This window comes from Endocarpon pusillum (assembly GCF_000464535.1).
Source record: "Endocarpon pusillum Z07020 unplaced genomic scaffold scaffold6833, whole genome shotgun sequence".
Classification (NCBI taxonomy): Eukaryota; Fungi; Ascomycota; class Eurotiomycetes; order Verrucariales; family Verrucariaceae; genus Endocarpon; species Endocarpon pusillum.
The window spans coordinates 1-19,202 of record NW_006916613.1 but is presented as its reverse complement, the minus strand read 5'-3'; the positions used below and the strand labels follow the sequence as shown (position 1 = coordinate 19,202).

At 46.9% G+C, this 19,202-nt stretch overlaps 7 protein-coding genes across 7 annotated transcripts; 5 read left to right on the top strand and 2 right to left on the bottom strand.

Moving 5' to 3' along the window:
- Positions 1 to 1,172: 1,172 nt before the first annotated feature.
- EPUS_04491 (uncharacterized protein) lies at positions 1,173 to 2,571 on the top strand (the record flags this gene model as incomplete). The annotated part of the gene is made up of 2 exons (XM_007807266.1): positions 1,173 to 1,570; positions 1,812 to 2,571. The coding sequence occupies 2 exons, from the start codon at positions 1,173 to 1,175 to the stop codon at positions 2,569 to 2,571; spliced, it is 1,158 nt and encodes a 385-aa protein (XP_007805457.1).
- Positions 2,572 to 2,925: 354 nt separating this feature from the next.
- Positions 2,926 to 3,457, bottom strand: EPUS_04490 (uncharacterized protein; the record flags this gene model as incomplete). The annotated part of the gene is made up of 2 exons (XM_007807265.1): positions 2,926 to 3,284; positions 3,340 to 3,457. The coding sequence occupies 2 exons, from the start codon at positions 3,455 to 3,457 to the stop codon at positions 2,926 to 2,928; spliced, it is 477 nt and encodes a 158-aa protein (XP_007805456.1).
- Positions 3,458 to 6,256: 2,799 nt separating this feature from the next.
- Positions 6,257 to 7,315, top strand: EPUS_04489 (uncharacterized protein; the record flags this gene model as incomplete). Its single annotated transcript, XM_007807264.1, has 1 exon — positions 6,257 to 7,315. The coding sequence occupies one exon, from the start codon at positions 6,257 to 6,259 to the stop codon at positions 7,313 to 7,315; it is 1,059 nt and encodes a 352-aa protein (XP_007805455.1).
- Positions 7,316 to 9,092: 1,777 nt separating this feature from the next.
- On the top strand, positions 9,093 to 10,223 carry EPUS_04488 (uncharacterized protein; the record flags this gene model as incomplete). The annotated part of the gene is made up of 4 exons (XM_007807263.1): positions 9,093 to 9,274; positions 9,343 to 9,362; positions 9,422 to 10,142; positions 10,193 to 10,223. The coding sequence occupies 4 exons, from the start codon at positions 9,093 to 9,095 to the stop codon at positions 10,221 to 10,223; spliced, it is 954 nt and encodes a 317-aa protein (XP_007805454.1).
- Positions 10,224 to 10,594: 371 nt separating this feature from the next.
- EPUS_04487 (uncharacterized protein) lies at positions 10,595 to 11,231 on the top strand (the record flags this gene model as incomplete). Its single annotated transcript, XM_007807262.1, has 2 exons — positions 10,595 to 11,019; positions 11,081 to 11,231. The coding sequence occupies 2 exons, from the start codon at positions 10,595 to 10,597 to the stop codon at positions 11,229 to 11,231; spliced, it is 576 nt and encodes a 191-aa protein (XP_007805453.1).
- Positions 11,232 to 11,304: 73 nt separating this feature from the next.
- EPUS_04486 (uncharacterized protein) lies at positions 11,305 to 11,928 on the bottom strand (the record flags this gene model as incomplete). The annotated part of the gene is made up of 1 exon (XM_007807261.1): positions 11,305 to 11,928. One exon carries the CDS (start codon positions 11,926 to 11,928, stop codon positions 11,305 to 11,307), a length of 624 nt encoding a protein of 207 aa, XP_007805452.1.
- Positions 11,929 to 12,464: 536 nt separating this feature from the next.
- On the top strand, positions 12,465 to 13,830 carry EPUS_04485 (uncharacterized protein; the record flags this gene model as incomplete). The annotated part of the gene is made up of 3 exons (XM_007807260.1): positions 12,465 to 12,594; positions 12,650 to 12,790; positions 12,845 to 13,830. 3 exons carry the CDS (start codon positions 12,465 to 12,467, stop codon positions 13,828 to 13,830), a joined length of 1,257 nt encoding a protein of 418 aa, XP_007805451.1.
- Positions 13,831 to 19,202: the final 5,372 nt, after the last annotated feature.

Sequence of the window (19,202 nt, the reverse complement as noted above, 5' to 3'; positions counted from 1 at the left end):
CCGCTCCATTCATCACCTTCCTTTATAGGTTGAGTCGCTGTGGCCTTCCTTACTTGGTAACAGTCCCCCGGCTTTACTTCGGCGCTTGAACCTCCGACCAAACCTAACGTTCAACGCCAATGTTTTCGAGCGTCCAGCTACATATATCTATCCAGATCAATATAGCTAAGGCAAAGTGTTAGACTCCGCCCTAAAGATGAGGTTTACTAGAGCAGTCGCCATTGGGACCTTCGCACACCTACTTGAGCCTTGATGCCATCCGGCCTCTGATCACTGGAATATACATCGCGTCTACTACCTCGAATTCAATACATACAAAGAGCTCTCTTTCAGCCTTGCAGATATCATTCGCAGGTAAGCTCATAGTGCTGATAGTGTTGATCCCGCAGTACATTGAGAGTGCCCTTTTATTCTACCCATCTCATCATCTCCACCCCACGTACTCATACACTTCATTCATGCGATAAGAACGGTGAGGACGGCTGCATTAAGAAGGGCATCTTCAACACTAAGTCCTCTTCGGCCTCAGTGCCTGCGCCATTCTTGCAGCCAAGATTACCAAATCCATGCGCCAATTCCGTGTCGCAGCAAAAACTTGCGAGGTCTGCAAGAGAGTGAGAAATGGGGTCTGAGGGACTGCATAGCAACATGATGGCTCGCACATACTATTATGATATCACTGTTTGAATAAATCTGAGGATCGTAGCCTAGGTGGAGGAGCTGGAGGAGCTGGAGGAGCTGGAGGAGCTGGCTAAGGTGCTACTAAATTACTGATAGGGGGGGCTACGGTAATATGGTGCTTGATTACGGAAGGGATGGAACGGCAATGCTTTTAGTCGGCCCAAAGCACTAAATCACAGCGCTAAAAAGCGTATATTTCAAGGGGAAAGGTGAAGTCTCTTCCTAAATAATATTAATGACGTTTGAATTGGGCATCCTGACCTTAGATTGTCTCTTTTCTCTTGTTAGGCTGTCCAGAGCTGCTCATGAACAACTGAATCAGAGCCCTTGCGGAGAAAACCCTAGACTTGGCGCCAAGCCCGATGAGTCCGCCTCCAACGGAGTTCGCCACAGTTTGATGATACTACGTCAGTTAGTGTTACCAAGTAGTCGAGGGTGTACGGAGCAAAGTCAGGATTTCTCCTTTACTTCTGCCCACAAAGGTCCATATCATGAAGATCGGCAGTGCAATCAACCCGGAAGCCTTTGTCTACCTTCCCGTCGAGATTCTACAGCAAATATTTTTCTTTCTGAAAGATGGGTCAGATAGCCAGCGCAATTTCTGGGCTTGTTGCCTTGTCTCCCGCCAATGGTACTCCGCTGCGGTACCCTTGCTCTACGAAAGTCCTTGCCTGCAAGGCAGGAATTTCGAGCACTTCATATATACAGTGTGCTCGCCCACCAGTATACGCAGGGGTCGGGCTGCCCCGGCGCGTGAGTTTGCACTCTACATAAAACATCTTGACATGGGTAGCTTGGCATACGAGAGCTCGAATAGCCTTACAGCCCGACTGCTGGGTAGAGTAAAGGGAGGGCTTGAGACTTTTATTGCACCTGCTAAAACGTTCTCGTAAGTTGAGTCTCTATACTTCCGGTCCCCCCTTGATGGGTTTCTCATGTCTATCGTTGCCCTGCTACATAAGGAGGTATTGAATGCTGGCTATTGACGCAGAATGTACCGGATGGAGGAAGTATTAATTACAGTTTAGTCAGGCCAGCAGGATTACAGTGCAGAATTGTTTTCTGTCGATTATGAAATTGCGATTGCTGTCTTGCACTATCGACACAGCATTGCTGACGTCCAGCCTTAGTCTTAACGGCTTTATTCCACTTTCCAAATGCCAGCAATTACGGCAGATCAATTTGTACTCCATGTTTGACAGTCTACGTGTTGACCAGGTCCTCCGGCCGTTCCGGAAGCTCAAGCAACTCAGAGCCTTCGCCTTCCCGCGGAGTACGGATTTCCGCAGCGTGCATGACATCACGGAGATTCCATGGCCACCAAATCTCCAACGAATCACGTTGAATGGCTTCTTCCCTTCACGATCGCTATTCTCAAAGTCTTTTCTCCGGGACTGGCCATCGTCACTCCGCCACGTCATCCTGGACAGGGCTTGTGGCCTCCGCCGCCTTTACAGTCTGTCCGATGTATACCCTAACATGCCTTACAAGATACTTGCGGTGGATGTCACGACTGGCAGCTGTCTTCGCCCTCCAATAAATATGGCATTGGCCTGCTCAGGCGTGAGGCTGTTGAGCCTGCCGGCAGATCTTGCGATTACTAATTACAGCTCCTGTCGCACACGTCCTGTCTTGGAGCGGCTAGATATACGTCGAACGGCTAAAGCAGAACCGCATCAACTCATGCCCTCGGACTTGCTGGAACATGCCGAAGGCATCCCAACCCTTCTGCAGATATGCCTACACAGTTGCCACGTGGATGACGAGGATATGGACTTCAAGGCCGCAGACACCTTGCTAAAGAGCAGAGCACAGGTGCGAAAGCGGGAAAATGGAACGATGGCGATTGAACCACATGAGGCCGGGGTGATCGTTTTCTGGGACGACTGATCGGCCATCATCATCACCACAACAAGAAATAAAATGATGAGGTAACATATTTTTCATGGTGGGTTGTGCTGGTTGGGTTAATCCTGCTTGGAACGCTTCACTCATATAAAGGTGGCGGCACCTTTGAGGCTTGCGGCGCAGTTACACAGACTCAACATAACGATAGACTTGCCTTGAAAAAAATCCCCAACACCTTAGTATTATGCAATCCAGTTACTACACTAACTACAGACTTTCAAGATGGACAGTGATACTTATACTTTCGAAAATGATTCAACCGTCTAGTCTACTCTGAAGGTACCATGCTAAAGAGCTCGCGTAGATGAATTCTATGCCAGACTCACTCTATCCCTTTCAAAGCAGTCTCAACCACTTTTCTTGCCCAGCAATAACATTAGTTCCAGGTACCACATCAAGCTTTCCGTCAACCGCTACATGCTCCTCCGTTCCAACGTCATCACGCTTTTCGCAAGCTACTAGCTTCTCTCTAAGCAAAGCAACCTTCTCCTTACACGCTTTGGCTTTGGCGACCATTTCGACGGACTTGTTTTGCAAGCGCGTGCGCTCCTCAGATACGGTGGCAATTTCACTGGTTATTTTATTTTGTTGCTCGACGAAACACAGTGTCGGGACGATGTGACTGTACCCTCGAAGCAGATCATGGGTGGCTTTGTGGACTTCTGGTTCGGAAAGGTAGAGGTGGTAATCAAGCACTGGCCCTTGTTAACTGCCCTGTTCTTGTTTGAGACGGGTTTGTGAGATACTCACGTGCGTCGAGCTCGGCTTGTAGAGCGTCGAGGGCTGGAGATGAGGACTTGGTTTTGTCTGGCGCCGAATGGGTGCTCGATAGGCTGCTGGGACAGGCATCATGGTTGGAGGGAGGCATGCTGTCAGGGCAGAAGCTGGATTGAGGATGTGCTTGGCCTGTAGCGATACAGGGTCACGGAGCAGGTCTTTTGCAGGCGCCTTATCCGCATGGCGAAGTTGATCTGAGGAACAAGGGAAGAAAGAAATCACATTGTGCCTGTTGTGTTTTGCTATTGTTGTGATGCTTGCTGCCTGAGACAAACAAACCCCATGAAAAACATCTTTGATGGGCAGCGCATACTTCCATGGTGTTGTTAGTGTTTCTTTGCCCAGTAATATGTAACATGTAACATGTGTACTGAAACTTTGGGTTGCTATCACCACAATTTGCTTGATACGAAACCCGAGAAATGGGGTTGGAAATTCCGTCAGACGTAAAAGAGCATATACAAAAACCGTGCTCCTTATTTGAGCAAGATCTCATCTTGAACAGCTCCGTTTAACGGATACAATCGTCTGGTCTTGTCAGACGGATGAGAAGGGTCACAAGGATGCCGCAGAAACGGTAAGAACAAAGACAGCTGCTGGCGGAGATCGCAAGCGCAAGATCAGGATTCCCTCAAAAAAGTTGAAGCAAAATCGACGCTATGGTTAATTGCTTCTGAATACATGAAAGTAAGTTGGAAGTGGAAGGATTGTCTTGCTAATTGGCCGAAAGTAGCAAGATCCCCTTTGATTGTCTGATCGCAAGCAGGCCTGCGGAATCGGGAATCTGCCATGATCGATCGCTCAGTGGCACCTACAGTTGATCGTCAAGATCCCGCGAGACATAAATTGGTATGAATTTGTGGCGTACGACGTACATCTGCGAGTCACGCTGATCAAGGTTAGCTTCCACTTTTGGGCTGGGCCGATGAAGCGTGGTTCTGCTGCCTCGGGTTGGATCGACAGAGACACGCTTGAAAATTGAGGATCAGAATGCTGTTGGGGAATACTACTGATGACTAGTAGTACGTAGTACGAGTCAGTGAGGGGTACATCAATTAAGTGTGGTTCGAAACCCACAAGCGCTGTCCTTTTGGCGGAGTGGTTGATGTATCCCTTTTCTGTACGCGCGCTGAATTCAGCTGAATACTAGTCCCCTACCAGGGGTGGCATGGAGGTGGTTAGCAGCTTAGCACTAGTAAATTTGCAGCATAAACAGTTTCCTTACCATAACCATATTACATAAGGACCCACATTTTGTTCTAGTGTGACTCAAATAAAGTCAAATTTTGATCGACCAACAAACGTAGAGAACTCCATACATTCTCTTACTTTATCTGGTGTTTCTAAGAGCAGATCCTACACTGTGCACATCTTCAACTTGTCGAAAGTTGACGACAGCTGCTGAAGATGCTCGTTATAGCCAATGAAAATGGGTGTGGCGTATCACAGCAAGTTGATGCTAGTGCCAGCCTAGCAATATTTATGCATTCCCCATACAGGACTAGCAGGTACTAGTAGCTGCAGGAGTCTTGGCAAATCAGGTAAGAGTTGGAATTCGAAGGTACAAACCACAACCACGGCACTGCATGGCGGACCACGCGCTCCTGAGTCCTGAGATGTTACTCTGTCCACAGGCGTCTTAGGACTTCCTGGGAGCTGGTACTCTGACACTATCATCGCCTCCCTGACAGGCTTCGTCTCCCGAATCAAATCCCATCATTTTGTGTTCGCAGCTGGCGGATTTGCACCTGAGGTGATGATTGACAGGTTCTTGTGTCTCAATGAGGGACATATCATCACGAAAGGTGGAGGACGAGCTAAATACGGAACCGTCCTCACTCGCACCCACACGAGCACCGAGTTATTACCAGCATGAACCGTCTCGCTTCCCAGAGTCTGGCCGACACGAAGCACGAACCAGAGTAGACGATCTCCCGTCCTGTCACAAGCATCAGATTGATCCTTCCATCACTGGCAGCATCAAGATCAGTGCCTTTTAGCCCCGGGATCGGCCATGCTAGAGGACCACATGCCCTCCACCAGAGGCCTACACGTAGTATACTTGCCCCCAAGATCATTTCCCCTCTCACCTATGGTTCTCGGTCCCTTGAAGATCTTCCTGTGGCGTGCAGGCGATGTGGGGCGCGTTTTCGCCCAAGTGCTCGCTAAAAAGTTAACAGCACGCACTAAGTACAAGTTAAGTTTTAGGTCAAAAATATTCTTTCTACAATTGGCTGAAAATGGCCTCCCCTTATTGGTAAGCCGAGCGGTCCCGACTATCAACCTGAAACAAACCGTTCGCTCAACCGCCAACGCTGCCCCACATCCTCAGATAGTCACTGCTTGGGGACGTTCCTTTGGGGCGAAAACTCTGGTAAGGGGTTCCTCCCCGGCGGACCTTCCTCCGCTTTGAAGTTTTAGGGGGCCAGGCCCAGCTCAGTGGGACGCTTACGCTTGCAGTCCCTCCCGGTGGAGTGTCCGCTGAAGATTCGAGATCTACAAAATCTAAGGGACCCCTCTCTTGACTGGTCCCTGCTTCTTCTTACTCGGTTGTCGGTTGTCGGTAGAGTGTCCACGTCGTGCGAGGTGCCGACTCTCAACTCTTCATCACCCATCCACACAGCTGGGAAACGTCGTCTGGGCTGTTTGCCTGTGGGAAATAACATCTCCACCTCTCCCTCAAGTCTCCAATTGCGCACAATCAAAAACGTGATTCGGGGCTTAGGTTTCGTTTGTACCAATTTGGAGTCTACAGCTTAACTCTGTATGCCATCATCCATCATGCCGTTGATTTTCAACAGTACTTCTGTATCAAACAGGCTATCGATTTAGGCCACATCCCCAATACATCCTACTGCCTCCCACCTCTAACGACTCTGCTTTCACCAACATGTCCGCGCCAAACTCCCGCCAGGTGGCGTCTTTAGACGCAAACGGCGTCTATGGCAATCAGAAACCGGCCCTTCGGGTCATACTAGGCACCGCCTCCATTGGGTCAGCAAACGTGGCCATGGCTAAAATCAATACTGTCGAAGACACAGCAAAGTTCCTCGACACTTTCAGGTCACGTGGATATGTCGACATTGACACGGCCCGGGCATATCCAGTCGGACGTGGTGGGACGTGTGAAAAGCTGCTTGGTTCGAAGCCTTTGAAAATTGGCACGTGGGCCAACGTCAGCACAAAGGTGTCTAGTTTTATGCTTGGATCCCATCGCCCAAAGAACATTGCGGCTAGCATCGAGAAGAGCCTTGGCGCTCTTAATATGGATAGTGTGGATACAATGTACCTACATGCCCCAGACCGAGCTACGCCCTTCAAAGACACTCTGGCAGCCATGCACTCCGCTTATCACGCTGGAAAATTCGAAAAGTGGGGGCTTTCAAATTTCTCCGTCTCTGAAGTGGAGCAAGTGATCCAGATCTGTCAGGTTGAAAACCTTGTCATGCCAGCTGTGTATCAGGGCCAGTACAACGCAATCTGTCGAGGTGCCGAAGAGGAGCTGCTCCCCATACTACGAAAACATGATATAGAATTCCATGCATACAGCCCATCCGCTTGTGGGTTTTTCTCCGGGAAGGTGACCAGGGCGACATCAGGGGTCTCTGGCTCACGGTGGGACGCCAAATCGCCTCTGGGCGCAAAGTATAGCCATGATTACTTTCACGATCTAATGTTCTCGGCCGGGGAGATGGTGCGGCAGTGTGCTCAAAAACACGGAATCAAAGGACATGATGTTGGATTGCGATGGATAGTCTGGCATTCACAGTTAGATGCCGAACGCGGCGACGGTGTGATTGTCGGAGCAAGCAATGTGAAGCAACTAGCGGAGAACCTGGACATACTTGAGCAAGGACCACTCCCCCAGGAATTGGTCAAAGTTATTGGAATGGCTTGGAAAATGGTAAAAGATATTGAGCATGGGCCGAAATACAATATGGGACCTTGAGATTTCGCCCTAGGATATGCCGGGCGACACGTCGATGAAGCAAGCTGTGTGTATAGAATCACCAGTCATACCGTTCCCGTGTGCTCCTGCTCTGACACCGACTTTGGCAACTTTGATGCTGATGGTACGCAGAATGGTGCTTGTGTCCCAATGCGACATGATACGATGCCTCACTGCATCACTGCATCTCTGTGCAGCATCCAGAATCCTTCCCGAATGTTACAAGGGCTGGCGTGGCTCCTTGTGCAATCAACAAGCTCTAGTGAGAGTCTTTAGGTCTTTACAACGATAGAAGTCATTGTCGCTTTGACTTCTCCCGACCTTTGAACAGTAATACCATACTTCATCTTACCTCAAAGTTGCCAAGCCATATATTGACCACTATGCAATTGTTCCAGCTCAGAGCGGAGCGTACTCTACATGGTGTTATCGCTTGGGAGAATCTGCTCAGCAACTCGACTTGAGATCTTGCTGCCACCATTGCTGTGCTTTGCTTGGGTAATATCATCATGAACTGTCAAGACCACAAACACTACCCCAGAGACACGCCAGAGGAATATCAGGGTTCATGGTACAAAGTATTCGATCACGCCATAGTCACTTCGACACCAGAGCCGCTCTTTTCAGTGACATATCCTTAATGGCAAAAGCGAAGAATGGGTCGCATATGTGCGCTTTCGTAGGCCTTGGATTCGAGAAGAGATCGAAGATTACATGTGCCATCATCTGAAGAGTGTACATCCGGCTTTCGAAGACAAGGAGGAGCAGATTCGAAAAAATTGCTAGTCTTTATGAACACTTTGGAGAAAATCAGTATGGTGAAAAGGAATAGTCAACCAAAATACTCGCATTCAAGCAACTTCTCATGGCAGACATGATCGACCACCATGTGTATTTCCGAGTGCCAAATTCCGGGCAAAACAACGATGAGATTGTATCTCCACGAAGAGAAATGGGAGGGTGGGGTGGTACTGGATATCTTAGCTGTAGAGAGACCTCGGATGCTGCTCTATCTTCAGATTTGAACACAGGGTGTTCTGTGAATAGAGTTCCTACCATTGCAGTGAGCAGAATGCTGCCCTCGTTTATTTCTACGTTCAGCCTCTTCCCCTCATCATCTAAGCTAGACAGGGCTATGATTGGTAGCCTGATACTGGTCCCATCCATGCATGCCGGGGACAAACTTACGACATCGTTTATCCCAACGACTGCTCAGGCAGCTGTGCAGGTACGGCCTTTTCCCACTGTTTAACATGACCATTCTAAACTCCGTCATACGGTTGAGTGAGTACAAAGGATGGGAACGAAACGGCGGTAGACATGGTTTTGCTTTGCTATAGCACGAGACATGTCTGATTTGGAAATTGGGACTCTGATAACGATTGTAGAGGACAGTGGATGCGCATACTTATCATAGTACCCGGACAGCCAATTGCTCAAACACGCATCCTGAAGTAAGTAGAACCCTCTTGAATACTGAGAATAAAACCAGTCTTGTGAGAGCCTCATTGTGAGAGCCTCGTTGTGGTAGGGACAAGGTAGGTGGCTCCTAACTCCGGGCCGGTCTTCCACCCTGAGCCTTACCGAGTAGAGAGAACTCCGGCAGGTCACGCAAGCATGATATGAAAATACATTGGTCCGGTGGCCAACAACTTCTTTTGGCGCAGCCAGATCCATTCGCAAATTTGATGTAGCTTGCCAGGGTTCCCCTTTATGAAGAGTGCGCTAGGACGATCTCTACGCCACCTAATCGTCAGTTCAATCAATACCTATCAGGATGTCCCGAAGAGCTTTGGTCACTGGTGGTACTGGCTTGCTTGGCCGTGCAGTGGTCAAGGCCTTCAGAAGCGCTGGGTGGGAGGTCACAGGCACAGGCTTCAGCAGAGCTTCGCCACCGGAAACACTCAAGCTTAATGTTTTAGATGAAGCAGAGGTTGCAAAAGTATTGGACGAGGTCAGGTAAGTCTCATCCACTGCAGACCACCGCAGACCGCTGCAAAGGATTCATCTGCTAACAAGCACTCCAGACCTCAGGCAGTTGTCCACTGTCAGTAACAGCCCTAGCGATTGTGTCAGTGTCAACAGTGGTACTAATAAGTGTCTAAGGTGCCGCAGAGCGCTCGCCAGATATCTGCTCCAATGATCCTGAGGCAGCTCGTGCCCTCAATGTGCGGGCTGCTCGAGCTCTTGCACACTTGACTCGTGAACGGTCGATCTTCATTATATACATCAGTACCGACTATGTGTTTCCAGGAAAGCCAGGTGATGCGCCATACGAAACCGATACTCTACCAGCACCGACCAACGAGTATGGCCAAACGAAGCTCGATGGAGAAAAGGCAGTCCTTGAGGCTACCAAAAATACAGGACTCGGTGTGTCTTTGCGGGTACCAGTCCTCTACGGCTCGGTGTGGGAGGGGAAGAATAATGAAAGTGCCATCAATGTCTTGATGGACATGCTCTGGAAGGCGCAGGAGGCCAACGCATCGATCAATATCGATGATTGGGCTCAAAGATATCCTACAAATACCGAAGATGTTGGACGGGTATGTAAGGATGTTGCAGAACTATATTTGAAGACGCTCCCAGCCGAGAGGAGCAGTTTGCCTACTATTCTGCAATTCAGCAGCGAGGACAGATTGACCAAATATCAAATCTGTGAGATCTTCGCAGAAATCATGGGACTTCCGATGGGCGGGTTAAAAGCCAATAAAGAAGGAAGTGATCCGAAGGCGGCGGTACAGCGACCGTACGATACGCATCTGAGTACGAAGAGCCTGAAAGACCTGGGGATCGATGCAAGCACGATGGACTTCAAAGCTTGGTGGTGAGCAAAGAAGTCTCTATTGCCGAATATACGTTCTAACTTATGCATAGGCGCAGAGAGGTCAAAGCGTTCAGGAGGTAGCGAGAGTCCGTCAAATGGGTGATTGCCGGGATAACAGGCAATGTAGGTATGCCATCCGAACCAAGCGCTGACCAGCTTGGTACTTAAGAGGAGGCAATTGGTGTCCTCTAAACACTCTCACTCAATCACGTGCTTCTCTATCTCCGGTCCGCGCTTGGCCTAAGCTCTGCCATCTGCAGCGCTACTGCAGGTACAATACGGACTATGCTGGAGTTGGATGAGCTGGCAGTACCCTGCCCCGCAGTCCGTCGGACAAGTCCTTGCTGCCTCGCAGTAAAAAACCACCACGAACCATCCTGTTATTTTCCTCACCTCAAAGTCACGTTCAATCTCTCAGCGACCAGAAACCAAGTTCAGGCGATTTGACAGTAATGGCGTTACCTCCAGCAGTCCACCGCATTGTCACTGGGCATAATTCAGAGGGCAAAGCAATCATTGAGTCAGACACAAAGCTCACGCCACTGAATCCGTACACAAATGCTCCATTGACCTCCGACTCTTCAGACCCATTCGCCTTTGCCGTTGTGCATCGCACTTCTGGGTTTCCAGCTTCCAACACCGAGCCCCCAATCGAATACCATGGCAAGAAGATGAGCCTTGAAGACAAGGTCGGAACTACATGCCGCATTGTGGACTTCCCACCTATAAAGCTGGGTGAAGGTGGAAAGCTCCCCGAAGGCTTTATGCACAGGACTCAAAGTCTCGATTTTGGGGTCGTGTTGAAAGGCAGAATCATGCTTGAGCTGGATGATGGCGTGGAAACGGAGGTCGAGGAGGGAGCAGTCGTCGTACAGAGGTGATTATTGCCTGAACCTGAACCGGGCTGTCCCCATGGCATGTACTGACATTGACTGCAGGGGTACCATTCACGCGTGGAAGAATGTCTCGAACGAGATTTGCAGGATGTTATTTGTTCTCGTCCCAGCAGAGAAAGTGAAAAATGAGAGTACAGGAGAGTACCTTGAGATTACACCTACGCCGCAGTTGCTGGACGATGAAACTAAATAGCAGCATGAGAGGTATCCTCCGCTGGCATAGCAGTCAAGGCCGCCTTAAGAAAACAATTTGACTGCCATCTCGTCTAGACAAGGGTCATTCTCGTCGCGTATCTGATCTCACTACCTTCCATCCAATCTATGATACGAACATATTCTTTGAAGTCTTCTGTCTCTGCAAAGTCCATATGCTTTTCAACACTCTCCCAGCCACTGAACAACACCCATTCCTCCTCTCTTACCCTTTGATCATCCTTCTCGATTTTCCAGCCACCTTTCACCAGCTCCTGACTTCCTGCGCAAAGCTCAAGATAGTGCTTCACACCATCGAATACTTCCTCAAACTTGATCTTGTTGTCCCTCGCCACGAAATGCCGAGCGATGGCCAGAAGCGGTGCATTGATGGGTAGAGTGGTAGGATCAAGGGCAACATGAAACATCCATTCAACTTCGACCTGATCCTTCATCAGCTGCAATAATGCTTGATTCTCTGAAGACGGGATCCAAGACTCCATGTGCTGGGCTAGGGAGGACCAGCTACCAATGAGGTAGATCAGCGCCGGATCCTCGATGCATTGGTAGAGGTAGAATGGGAAGGAAGTAAATTTCTCCATCGCGGCCCTGGCGGTTGCGAGGTTCGCGAGGAGGCAGGGATCTGTGTAAGAGAGGCCGGCGGAGATACGGAGGAGTGCGAGCTCTGTGATAGGCATGTTTAAGGCCAAATGATAGCAGATTCGTGTTCACAACAACTGGTGCAGAGTATAGGTAGCAAAGTCGTCCTCATAAGCGCATTGTTATGGCCTTCAGATATAACTTGCCGATCTAACTAGATCAATTCCCAATCATTGTTCCCTGTACCGGGACATGGCTTACTCGTTCAGCTTACGTGTAAGTTTGTGCCTGGCCAACAACATCCTGATGGCAGCCCGAGCTGAAGGCTTGGCACTGGGGAGTTGCCTGATCTTAAATTTCTTTCGGTTCCAGTTCCGAAATATATCTTCCCTGGTTCGAACCGAGGCTAATGTGACAAGGAGGAAGTCATTTGCAACGCCGAAGATATTCCCAACAGTGGCTTTGTGGGCAGTCAGAGAGACAAGAAGCGGTCAGCCTGATCGTGTTTCGCTCGTCTCGTCCCAACGTGCTGCATGCTGCCAAACAGTGCCTGATTGGAAGCGCTGATTGAAATGTACTCTCTGTAGTAGCCTCAACCCAGTCTTTCCATCGTACGAACTCAGGTAGGTCAGCAATGAACGAGCTATCGTTGTGTTCGCGAGTCGTCTGTCTCTCGCGGCACTATATTCCTTATTTCAGTTTGCAGCCACTTTCTAGGCCGAAGAACTCATTAGCAAGTACCTTTTCGAGGAGGACCTCACGAGGTAGGGGAGAATTTCACTGGTCGCTATCTCTTCTAATTGATCGCGTGTTCTTAAGGCGTGCAGACATCACAGCATTCAATACCAGCTGCATACTGGCGGGGAGGCACATCACGAGCAGTCATCTTCCACCGCAGGGATTTGCCGGTCGACGAGAGCGAATGGCCTTTCATTTTCCTACGTGTATTAGGATCTCCTGGTAAGCTGGCCAGGGTTGAATGACGTTAATGGTGTTGAGCGCTGTGGGATTTAGACAAATATCATCGACAAATCGACGGCCTTGGAGCCGGCATCTCCAGCCTCTCGAAAGTATGCATTGTTTCACCAAGCACCCATCTCTCGGCGGACATTGATTACACGTTTGCTGCTGTTGGTATCACCTCTGATGATGTCGACTTTTCCGGCAACTGCGGCAACATAATGTCAGTCATTGGACCATATGCCTACAACCACAGACTTGTACCTCCCGCCTCTAAATCAAGTGTGACAGTTCGCATTCGCAATACTAACACAAGTAAGATCATCCACAGCACTTTTCCCGTAACCGATGACAGGATAGAGGCAGCAACAGGAGGTGATTATTCTATCGCCGGCGTGCCTGGCACTGGAGCGGAGATCAGCCTATCATTCCAGGACCCTGCAGGCTCGAAGACTGGGGCTCTGCTACCAAGTGGAAATGCAATCGACAAGCTTGACGGCATAGATGCAACTTGCGTGGATGCCGCGAATCCCTGCATCTTCGCCGAAGCAGCTGATCTCGGGGTTGGTGGGACGGAGCTGCTAGACGAGATTTCTGGTAATCTCCCGTTGCTCCAGCGACTCGAGAAAATAAGACATCTGGGCGGACGGGCAATGGGAATGTGCCATGATACTGAAAACGCGCCAAGGTGCGTGCCGAAGATTGCTGTCGTGAGCAAACCTGCTACATACAAGGTGATGAACGGGAAAGACTTCGAACAGGATCACGTAGACATCGTCGCAAGAGTCATGTCGGATCGTCAGCCACATCGGACCATACCACTTACAGTTGCTGTATGTATGGCCGTTGCTGCGACGGTCAGGGGCAGTATCGTGGAGGCTCTGGTGGGCCCGAGGAAGGTGAAGGAGGGAGTATTGACGATTGGACACCCGAGCGGAACCATCGAAGTCGGGGTTGAGAAAGACGAAGCCGGCAACGTGCTTAATGCCAACGTGAAGAGGACAGCACGGTCACTCATGGAGGGAGTGGTCTACTACTGAGGGTGAAACGATGAGCGACTGACCATCTTGGAAGCCATCGATGGCCACATCAGATACTTACATAGACCGAGCTACAGAGCATACTAAGAGAATGGGTAGCATAAATACAGACGCTTCTGACCTCTTCGCAATACGTGCACATCTCCTGCAGGACCTATCTCAGCATTGTGATGTCCGACATTTCGGGCAATTCCTTAGTATTTCATACTCTCTACTCGTAAAAAGACCTTCCCCAAGAACACTCCCCGTTTCCCATCCAGCACAGACCCGCCCCGCCACGCCAGACCGAACAGGTCAGCCTTATTCGCCAAAAACGGAAGTATAGGGCCCTAGCATCAATAATAAGCACCATGATGTAGAACTCTCGAAATGTTTGTTTCACAAATATCTTACTGTTACTACTATTCACACCTATTGTGTAGGATAGTTGGGGGTTTGGGGGGCGGGGATCCCCAAAGGGAGAGGGAGAGGGCACTTACTGTCGTTTTAAAAGTACTCGGGTTTATTTTGGATGAAAGAAAAAAGTCTTGGCGGACTCCGTCCGTGAGATAAAAATCTCGACAGTCCTCTTGATAAAATATTGGTTACTAAAACTTGACTCCATTCGACGACCAAGTCACGTCGGCGCATGCGCCGCTCTATCCGGACGGAAAGGAGACCGGTATGCCCCAAAATCCAATGCCTCATCGAGTTCCGTTTCAAGCAATGAAGTACGCATTCTCCGTATAGTGTGTTTCGTTGCTGCGAGGAGATGCTGTCTCTGCCTTCTGGAGCAAGCCCCCCAGCTCCCGTTTTACCATTCTCTCAATCCCTCTTGCTCACTCACTGCTCCTTCCCCAGCTGTCTGAAAGGTATGATATGTAGGCCTCTTCATAACCGAAGCCCTGCACCCTTTCCGAGTCTTCCGCGCCGCAGGCTTCGATGTTGATCTCGTCTCCGAGACGGGATCCTACCAGCCGGACTGGCTGTCGATGCAGTAGGAGTGATTGAGTGGTGAGGACTGGAAGGAGTGGGAGGATTGTGGGAGTGAGTTCAGGGGGAAGTTGGATCAGCTGAGGAACACTGCTGATGTTAGGGCTGGGGATGTGAGTACAGTTTGATGTTTCGCTGGCCGGCTGGCTGGCTAGCTGTGAGGTAGGATTGGTGGTGGGGCCGACTGGGGGTGGGATGGCTGTCTTTGGGGGTTTGTTGGGTGGTATACCGTATGGGCTTTACTTTGCTTCAGCCGGAGTCCGCATGCTTCGTTGATTGATTCTCCGGAAGCAAAGGGTGAGCGCGAAATTGATCCTGATCAAAACTGCAAGATATCGCGTCAAAAGATGTACACGGAATGACGATATCATCTCCGCTGTGTAAGTCAAATCTGCACTTTGGTATCATAGTAACGTTATCAATGCATGCTGAACAACCACAGTTGCCATGGTGGAGCAATCTTCCCCGGAGTAGTTGATCCCTCGACCAAAAAAATCCATCATCTACGGCAAGAAGGTGACTGGTTTTACTAAGAGGGCGTCCTTGACACGATCAAGAGCTGCAATCGACCTACCATCGAGATGGCGGCTGCCGATGGCGGTGCGACCCGTAGGTCAACCTTATCAATTGGTGTATTTTGTATCCTGACCCAATATAGACGTGTCACCGTCTGGACCTTGGGATACTTCTGCCATTGTAGATGGTACGATTGTGACGGGAGCCAATCCGGCAAGTGCTCATAAGACAGCTGAGGAGTCAGTTAAGACTTTAGATAAGCTGTGAACGGGCTCGAACTTTTTGAAGTTGCAGCAGATCTATCAAAGTACTTTACTGATTTGACCTTCTAGAACTGGAGCTTCTAGTGGCACTAGGTATCAGTTGAACGTTGCATTGTGTGGTCATGTCGTTCTAAAGGCCTTTGGCTATACTATCTAGACTTTGTGCTCGAAATGAAAGAGTGTCGTAAATTCGTCAGTCGTGGAATTGCCTGGCTTTCGCAAGAAAAACCTTCCAACTGCTGGTTATAGATTCAACTATGGCGGAAAGTTGGGGCTTGACATATCGTCTGCTCATGCATAAAGAACATTGGATGTTGGCGTGGGAGCAGGTCGCTCTTTTTCTCTTGGTGATGTTTGAAACTTGCTGTCGAGGCTCGTAAACGTGGATGGTGCACAGAGTCATGCCCCAAAGGTAGTAAGCTATGCTGATATTTGAGCTCCACCAGGGATAACTAATCTTGAATGGCCAGAGCGTGTAACTAGTAGTTCAGGTCCATCATACCAAAGGAGGCATATAAAAATCACTGGACCTTCGGTACTTGTCTGGAACTGTCTTCAAGTAGTGGGCTTTCTATGTCATAGGGCTCTTAGTGCTGAGACTTCCCTAAGCACGCCTATTAGTCGCCCGCTGCATATCCTAACCAGGCTCAAGGGCCGAAGCTAGGTGCCAAAAATAAAGATAGTTCCGTACACCCTTGTTTTACACCCTCTATCTTCAACCCTCTATTTCTCTATCAATTCAAGCTGAAATCGTCTACAAAATGGCTCGAATGCGCAAAACAAGCAGAAGAAATTGCCAAAACCCTGATCCTGCAATTAATCTGAGCCCAAAGTCGCCACGCAGGCCAAGAACGATAATCGACACTCTGCGCTGTGTACGGCTTCTTGCTGATGCACAAGCTACCGCAGGCAAATTGACTCAGAAAGAGCTACAGTACTACACCAAAAGTATTGGGACACCCCGCATTTTTACCCCATCAACATTTTCCACTCTTCCCATACAAATTACTACTGTACGCCCGGTATTTATTGAAATCCTATAAGAATCAATTAAATGGTGCGCCAAAATCTGCTCTTTCGAATAGTACTAATTTCCTAAATAGGCAGCTAGATATCAGAAGCGGGTATACCATCCTTTGGCCCTAATCACTGCATTTATACATCACATTTCCCATGAATAGGCGCTCAAACATCAGCTTGATGCAAGGTTCAGCCGCTGCAAACTGCTGGAGAGCCTACTTGGATTGCTTAGAAAAGCATGATGATTTCTTGTGAAAGTGGTAATCAAATAGCAACTCGTTCCCAAAGAAATTGTCTCCTTGAATAATACAGTACTAGTGCAAAAGTATCTGACCGACTTGAAAATTTGTGTGGAACCACACCAAAAAGACGACTTTTAAAAATAGTTATAACAACTCTAGCTAGGCGTCAACTACTAAATTTTAAATATGATTTCAATTTAGAATTGATGAAATATTCATTGATAAATACAAAGTTTTTATGTAAAATATCTACACATTAAATAGAACAGGATTAAAGTCAAAATCTCGAAAAAGTAGAAAAAATTTGTATGGAGTCTCATACAAATTTTATCAAAAATTTGAATTACTCTACTTTCTAGTTCTCCTGTTTAAAATCCATAAGTTTTAAGACCTAAGTTTCTATTAATAAAAGATTAATCTACTAATTTTGAATATCTTCTAAATTTTTAAATATGGGATTGACACCTAGCTAAAGTTTTTATTTAGTTGTAAAAAGTGCGGGTTTTGGTGTGTTTAGAGGTTTGGTCAGATACTTTCGCGCATGACTATACCCTCCTCCTCAAACCAGGCCATAACCTTTTTTGCAGTATGAATTCGGGCGTTATCTTGCATGAAAATCCGGCCAGGTTCGTACGTTCGAGGGATTTGCTCACAGAGAATAGTGAGATATGAGTTGGCAGTATATCCTGACTTCTCTGAATCAGGATCACGTTCTAAAAGAATGATATCTAAACGCCTATTTTTATAAATAGCACCTTATATCATAACGCTAATATCCTTGCCTTTCTTAAATAGTTGAACTATATCCTTATCCCACTTTTGTTGTAGTGTACAAAAGTTCTAAACTCGCCAGGCTCTAGAGCCTCTTTTAAGAGAACATTTATTACTAAATATTATCTTGCGCTAGTCATCTCATGTCTAATCTTTTTGTTCTAAATACTAAGCAAGGCGTTTAGCAACTACTTTAGGAGTTAGAAGAGGTCTTTTTTTAGCAAGCTAATTAGTAATGCCTTCATCTTTAAGTATTTAGTAAAGGGTATTATAATAAATAGTTACCCTAGCTTTAAGTTAAAGAGCTATATAAGTAATTCTTAGATTAGCTTAAATAATGTATAAAATGTTTCGTTTTTGAACACGATTTAATATAAAAGGTCTGCTAGAATATAGTAAGCTTTTGCCTTTATTGTAGAGTAAATTTCGTATAAGGATATTAAAAACAATAGATCTAGTACAATCTACTTTTTTGCTAATTTTCCTAATTAATAAGCCTACCTTATAGTAGGCTGTAATTTGACCGCGCTAATATAGAGATAGCTCCTAGCTATAGCTCCTGTTAATTTCTAAAGATGCTAAAGCCTTACATTAATTCATAATAATTAATTAAAAAAGGCAATAAAAAACATATATAGAAAAAAAAGCGCGTTTTGTCCTAATACTTTTGGTAGGGTACTGTATTTAAGCTGCATAATATAGGTAAGGCAACAGGCTATTAAATCCTTAAGTTAAAAATAGTGTGTTAAAGCAAACAAATCTATAACTATAACTAGAAAGCGGTTTTAGCCTTATATAAACGTGATATTATTAAGATGGTCAAAAATGCTTTATTTCGCTTCAGAACTACCTCTTATTTTGCTAATACAAGCGCTATTAGCCTAGCTTATAGATCTAAATATGTAATTCAACAAAATATAACTAAGCATAATATTAAGACGTATATTACAAAGTAAAAAAAGTATATTACAAAATTCTTAATTAAAAAGTGCATAATTTAGGGATTTAAGCCTTAATATTAGATGAAAAAGGACTTTTATAATTATTATTTTAGTGACAAATGTTACTTTTCTTATAGCTTATAATAATAGACTTAAATTTATTATTATTATAATAAAAAGGCTTAAAATATATAGTAGAGGTTAAGACTCTTTAAGATATTTAGAGTATAATTGAAAGGGTGATTACATAGAAGTAGACAATAAGTACGTAGGCAAAACGCAAGTAGAGCGAAGGCGCCTTACAAAGTAATCTTAGACCCTCGCTGCGATAGTTATGCTTATCTAGTCTAATAAGTCTAGGGTTTTCCTTATTAGGCTTTTCCTTTGCTAAATAGCCGTCTATATAGCCTTATAAATAGGGACTGAATAAACATTAAATAAAATAATATATATATATATAAGGCTCCTCACACAGGGTCCGTGCAGCCTCCAAGGCCTGTCGGTGCCTAGTGTGTTCACGTGCTGTAACATAATAGACCTTTCTCTTAACTCTAAGTGCCTCTTAATTAAGTATAATATTAGATAATTTAAATATTAAGCTCTAATTAACTTTAGTTATTCTGTAATAATATATATTAGTAAAGCTT